A 6,992-nucleotide genomic window follows, 5' to 3' on the forward strand; every position below is an offset into this window, starting at 1 on the left:
CGTGCTACAGAAGCCACTCTTTGTGAACACAACTTACGTAAATATTTGACCTTTCACTGTATATAACACAGGAAAATTTGTAACACACCTAATATGATGTTCGTCCTAAAGGGCACAGACATTGAATAAACAGCCATCATGAAACTCCAGCGTTGGTTTTGTTCATATTTGCATTGACACTGTGAGTCAAAAACAGTGGAGTGGAACTTTATATGTCTGACTATTATTAGAAGGGCCTCATGCACTGGTATATACATTTTAACTTTATTCACTTCATTTCAACAAATTAACCATCAGCCTTTCAGTATCTGTATAGAATAATTTAAAGGAAAAGGTCTATATGAAACGCTTTTTACCGAAATGAGATGCCCAGTGACACATAGAAAAAAAAATGATCACATATATATGTTTCTATAGCATTTTAGTTATTCATATAGCATTGTCTGAAAGTGATCCAGTGACACTTTGAACAATTATGGTGCTAGTTAGCGGCATCAAAAGTTGTGTATTAGTATTTTTCTGTATGCCTCCAAGAGGTTGAGGTACAATCCGACCTTTTTGAATGCAAGCCGGCAGATAGAACTTTGATAAGATTTTTTCTTTTAAAAATGTGTGATTTCAGAGCAAAAAAAAGTGAAAAAGTGTGTGTGTGGAGGGTGTGCAAATTCTTACATCGGAATGTTGATTTTATATATATAAAGTGATTAATTAGGTAAGTACGCACTCACTGAGAACATCTGAATGAAAACATCTTGGTCAGCTCCGCCAGATGACTTTAAATGTTTCACATGTGTCATCTGCTCCACTCTCACGCATCGCAGAAAGGCATCACAATGTCTTGATGCTACGTGGCAACTTCATACCATGCTGCCCCCATCGCTTTTACCACACGGAAACACAGACAGACACACACACACACACACACACACACACACAGAACTGACTCAGAGGCTTTCGTAATGACAATAAATGCTGTCTGCTTCAAACACACCCTGTTGATTAAGAGTCAATTAAAGTGTCTGTGAGAAGGAGGGGAAGAATTTGGAGGGAGGGCAAGTGAGGAAGAAGGGGTGGTGAGGAGGGGGAGGGAGGGAGGAGAAGAAAGTGAAGGGGGAGAATATAAGGGGAGAAGGATGACAGGAGGATTGGGGGATGGGGGGGGGGAAATGGCGCAGGAGGAAAGCAGGAGGAAAAGAGTGGGTAAACGCTACCATGTGTTGTCAGCGTCCAAATGAAACACAGGAGAAGTGAGGAGATGAGAGCGAAGGACACTCGGTAGTGGGGGGAGGGGGAAAGGAGAAAGGAAAGGTTACATGAGGGGAAAGGAGATGAGAGAAGAGGATGGGGAGGAGAGAGGGGAAAGGGAAGGGAAGGAGGAGGCTTGATAGGATAGAGAGAGGCAATGAGATGAGAGGAGAGGATATGGAAAGATGGGAGGGGGAAGAGGAGTGGAGACCAGGCAGGATGAGAGGAGAGGAAACGAGAGGAGGTGATAGGAGAGGAGATGAAATGAGAGGAGTGGAAAGGAAGGGGTGGGAGGCAGGAGAGGAGAGGAGAGGAGAGGACACAGGAGAGGAGAGGAGAGGACACAGGAGAGGAGAGGAAACAAGAGAGGAGAGGAGAGGAGAGGAGAGGAGAGGAGAGGAGAGGAGAGGACACAGGAGAGGAGAGGAGACAGGAGAGGAGAGGAGACAGGAGAGGAGAGGAGAGGAGAGGACACAGGAGAGGAGAAGAGAGGAGAGGAGACAGGAGAGGAGAGGAGAGGAAACAAGAGAGGAGAGGAGAGGAGAGGAAACAGGAGATGAAATGAGAGGAGAGGAGAGGAAACAGGACAGGAGAGAGGAGGAGAGGAGAGGAGAGGAGAGGAAACGAGAGAAGAGAGGAGAGGAAACAGGAGAGGAGAGGAGAAGAAACAAGAGATGAGAGGAGAGAGGAGGAGAGGAGAGGAGAGGACACAGGAGAGGTGAGGAGAGGAGAGGAAACAAGAGAGGAGAGGAAACAGGAGATGAAATGAGAGGAGAGGAGAGGGAACAGGAGAGGAGAGGAGAGGAGAGGAAACATGAGAGAAGAGAGGAGAGGAAACAGGAGAGGAGAGGAGAGGAGAGGAGAGGAGAAGAAACAGGAGATGAGAGGAGAGAAGAGGAGATGAGAGGAGAGGAGATGAGAGGAGAGGAAACAAGAGATGAGAGGAGAGAAGAGGAGATGAGAGGAGAGAAAACAGGAGATGCGAGGAGAACAGGGAGGGAACCCTCTGATATTTAAAGATCCAGTGAATAAGCGTTCTGTCAGCTCCGCTCTGAAACAAAGAGCAGCTCCACAAATAGACATAAAACAAAAGCAGAGTGAGTTCCTGAAGTTGTTTCTCTCCCTCCTCCTCCACCCCTCTGCTGCCACGTTTACGGGACAATCCCTCCATTCTTGGGAAAGAAAAGCCATGAGAGAATAAGGGAGTATGGGAGAGTGAGGGAGGGAGCCAGAGAGAGACACCGAGTTGACATGAACTTATAAACAACATTTTTTTATTTTTTTATTTATTTAATTACAAAAAAGGGGGAGGATCTTCACAGTTATATTGTGAATTTCTATTCTATTCTATTCTATTCTCTATTGCATGAGAATAGTTCAATAATCTCACAAGATATTACTAATATTGTTGTTATGTATAAGTTTTCCTTATTTAACAGTGAAACCTGAAAGAGCCTGCAGAGCCAATAGGAATCCTCATTGTTTCTTACATCATCAGCATCATTGTGTCATTGTGTGGGGATCAGCCAGTTTATGCTAGTATTTTCTAATGAGTCTGGGTTGATTTTAGTGTATCACATGCTGTAAAAGTAGAAAAAAATATATATATATCTGCAATGGAAGTAAATATGTCACCTGCATTTTTCTAAATAGACAAGCTGGAGACATGGATGCTGCACTGTTATCCTAAACTTTAAATTATCCTTGTAAAAGTCAGAGGTAAGTGATACATGTATGCTCTTGTCATCACCCTGGAGCTAAACAAACATTTTTTTCAGAAAGTAAAGATAACAAAGTTGCTAACAGAGCCTTGAGGATGTCTCCAAAAGTGACGACTTATGTATTTATTTGTTTGTCACTTTACATTTTGTGAAGTGACTCATCCACATTTTGTACATCCAAAGAAGCAGAGTGAATACTACTTCTGTTTTTTGATTTTGAGATTGCATTTACATACATTACATACATATTCATTCTGCCTGGTAAACATTTAAATAAACAAGTTATGGTGCCTGTGCTGTTGATCGTCAGAGATGTTTAAAATCATAAAAGTGGCCTAAATATGACATCTAGTGGATGCTGATTGGATACTACACCACCCTCCACTCTGCTCCCTTGTTTCTGCTGCCAGCTCTGGCACTTCTTTGTTCCAGACTTCGACCACATCAAGAGAGTCTGCACTGCTGTGGTGAACGGTGAGACGTTCAGGGCTGAAGCGGAGAAAATACCATCTTAAAGTATAGAAAACAAATTCCCTTGAATCTTAAATGCCGGGAAAATTATATTAAATATGAAATACTCGGGTGAATGCACACTACATGGTTTTGTTGAGATATATCTTCACTCACGTCATTCTGCATAAACTTAGAATATGAGATTGAAACTCAGTTTGACAAAGATGTTGTTGACTCTTCATCTAAGAATCCACATGAAAAAGGCAGTGGAAAACATAAGAGAACATAAAAATAGAAAAGGTGGGAAACCATATAATTCAAGTAGTTGAAGTGGTTGTATTTGCTACAAATAGTGCAAATACAACCACTTCAAAGCAATAAATGAACACAAATATAGGCTTGGTTTAGCAGCTACTGAGTTGCAACGCATTTCAAGCTCTTCCTCAGGCAGCATGCTGCCTTATATACATTAGGGATGTGCAGAGAGCCCAGTATTTGTATTTGTATCTGTATTTGTTGAGGCAGCAAAATTATTTGTATTTGTATTCGAATAAAAGTGGAAATAGGCGTAACGATCCTGTTTTTGTTTTTATTACACTTCTAATTTTAGGATATTAAAGTGTTAAAATAAGTGTTCTTCAATAAACAAAATAAGTAAGTAAAATAAATATTTTACAAAGGAGGGTTCCCACAGCGGGTCTTGAACCCCGGTCTCCCAGACCACTATTTGTGCTTTTCCGAATACCGTATTCTGATTCGGCTCCACCCCTAATATACATCATGCGGTTTCCCACCATTTCTACCACAGAATAGGTTAGGGTTAGGGGTTATGGTATATGTAACCCTACATTCAGACAGTTTGTGAAAAAAAATTGTAGGCAGCAGTAGTATGCAAAGTTAGTGGAAGGAATGGAGTGAGAAAGATGCATCTTCAATCTAGACCGCTCAAACTGATTCAAAGAGGTGTTCGCTTGAGCTAAAATTTTTTAACTTCAGTGAGAAATGCAGTAGGCGAAAGCCAATCAGCTTCAAGCAGGACTCTATTCAGGCGCCTGTGAATTTCTTTCCATAAGTGACAACACACTCATTATAGCGGTATGTGGTTTCCCTTAGCCCTATAAAACAGCATCATTTATTTATAGAGACAGAAACAAAAAGGAGACGGCATGGCAAATTTAGCTACACACTTTTTATACATTGGCTTGCTGCTGCAAATGTTAAAAAAAAGAAGAATGAGGACAGCCTGTGCAAAGCAGGGATAGTTTACTTTAAGTATTTACATTAGGTACTATGCAGTGTACAGCATAGATGGCAAATGAACACACACTCTGCATTTCATTGAGCATTCAAGACAGAGTAGGGACTGTGCCCTTATAAGCAGAGGTGGAGACAAAACACCTGACTTCCTGTATAGAGGAAGAGTAAATAGAGTTTGAGAAAAGCTATGTACTTTTAAAAAAGGTTTAGCATGTGACAGGTATGTGACAATAAAGTGTTATGAGCTCCTGTTTTCTGCTTTCTGTTTCTAGTTTCCTACATTTTATCTCAACGGAATTGTCTCAATTTTGAAAAAAAAAAACAGGTTGCTAGACATTTACATAGTTCAATGGTTTGTATATTTATTGATTATAGAACATTCATATGAAAAAACACAGCCTTTATCAAATTTAAATTTGAAACAGAAATTAGAAGATTAGTCCATCTTGTCAGCAGTGTCCTGCTTGCTGCTGTCTGTCTCTGCTGCTGCCCTCTGTCTGTGAACAGAGACTCTGCTGTGTCTCCTCCTCCAAGCTCCTCTTTTTTTTTTAAACAGAATTTTATTGGTTTTCAACAGAAACAAGAGTTATACATTTTGCCATCATATCAATAACACACAGATAGAAACGAAAGAAAAAAAAAAAATCAAATAAGAATAAAAATAAAATAGTGCCATCCATCCATTCTCAACAGAGAAATCTCCCAGCTGACTGCCCCCCTCCCTCACCTTGACATTACACACAGAAGCTTTCCCCCATATTGTCCTGCATACAGACACATTATTGATTAGTGTAGCCATATATAATAGTCACATCAACTTTAACATTTCCCAATAGTACACAGTGATGCAAGAAGTAGAATTAAGTTGAGTTAAAACACTAAAACATAGCAGTATTTAAGCAACGAAATAGAAAAGAAAGACACTTATGAGTCTATTCATCCAAGCTCCTCCTGATACTCCGCTCTCTCTCTGGAGGTTTTGTCGCCTGGATGTGGAGCGTCCCGTCCGGAGCCGGGCAGCAGCTGACGGCTTCAGGATTCAGCCCTTCAGGCAGATCAAACTCCCGTCTGAACTCCTGCCGTCTGTAAGAGTAGCAGCCTTTCCCGTCCTCCTGCTTCTTCTCTGTCTTCCCGCTGACTCTCAGCCTCCTGCCCACCTGCTGGACACTCAGCTCCTCTGGGGAAAAGTCTTCAGTGTCCAGGGTCAGGGCGAAGGGCTCCCCCTCTTTCTCCAGCTGGTAGGAGACTGGTTGCATGGTCACAGAGGCTGGGATCTCCTGCAGGATCTTGTGTTGAAGTTTCTCCATCAGCTCCAGCCTGCTGTGCAGCTCCTGTATGTTTCTCTACAGGAGAAGAGGTTCAACCTGAGGCCACAGACTGCGTACAGGCCAGTAGAAATGCATGAATGGGCTGAGGGAAGACTGGAATCCATGTGAGCACAGCATCTTCAGTGTCTGTTTAGCGTTAGATCCTCTATTTCTGCAATGAAACTCTGTTAAAGTGTCTGTTCTGTGTTGTTTTCTGTCTCAGCAGTGAAATTCCTCCAGGTTTTATATTCTGTCTCCAGGAATTCCAGCGTCTTCAGGAACTTTCCTGTCGTTGCCACAGCTCTCCACTAGGCGGAGGCCTTACTCAGGAGTGGTGACATCACTGCACTAATCCAGTCCTATAGTGTTTATTCAGGAACTTTCCTGTTTTGCCTCAAGTCAACACTAGATGTCATCAGCGCTGTATTCTACATGAGGAATTCCAGCACAGAAAAAAAATCTATACATAGTATACTTGGGGGTCAAATCAATCGTTTAAGAAAGTAGATTGAGCTGTATTGCTTCTCCTGTTGATGGATGTTTGAAATGTTTATTTCAAATTGCACACTTCAGAAACAATCTAAAGCAAGCATCAAATTGTTTAGTGTACTACGACAAAAGGGGTCTGGTATGCTTACTGTGTGTGGTGGATGTATGTTAACTGTACACAAGGTTCTCTTTGATGGGATCTCTAAAAACATGAAGGACGTGTTGCCAACTCTTTTCCAAGGAGAGCAGCAAATGGCCTTTCAAAAAGTCGGCATCGGTCGCCAGATGACATCATATGCTAAATTTAATATCAGTACATTTGCTACAGTCCCCATGCTTTGGTGGAAGGAGGGGGCCATACATCTGAAGCGCTGTGATCATCAGGCACCTTTGGATTAGACAACCAAGTAGCACAAATGGGCATTAGCTGTACAGATTTGTTACCAAATGCTTTGGGAGTCAACACATTAACACCTTAACATTGTTTCCCATGGTTTGAAAAAGTTGCTATATTTGGTGA

At 41.8% G+C, this 6,992-nt stretch overlaps 1 protein-coding gene across 1 annotated transcript; it reads right to left on the reverse strand.

The window, feature by feature from the left end:
* Nucleotides 1-5,608: 5,608 nt before the first annotated feature.
* LOC139917001 (heat shock protein 30-like) lies at nt 5,609-6,121 on the reverse strand. The gene is given in 1 exon segment (XM_071906020.2): nt 5,609-6,121. A coding segment is annotated over 1 exon segment (513 nt).
* Nucleotides 6,122-6,992: the final 871 nt, after the last annotated feature.

Source organism: Centroberyx gerrardi, chromosome 2 (assembly GCF_048128805.1).
Source record: "Centroberyx gerrardi isolate f3 chromosome 2, fCenGer3.hap1.cur.20231027, whole genome shotgun sequence".
Lineage (NCBI taxonomy): Eukaryota > Metazoa > Chordata > Actinopteri > Beryciformes > Berycidae > Centroberyx > Centroberyx gerrardi.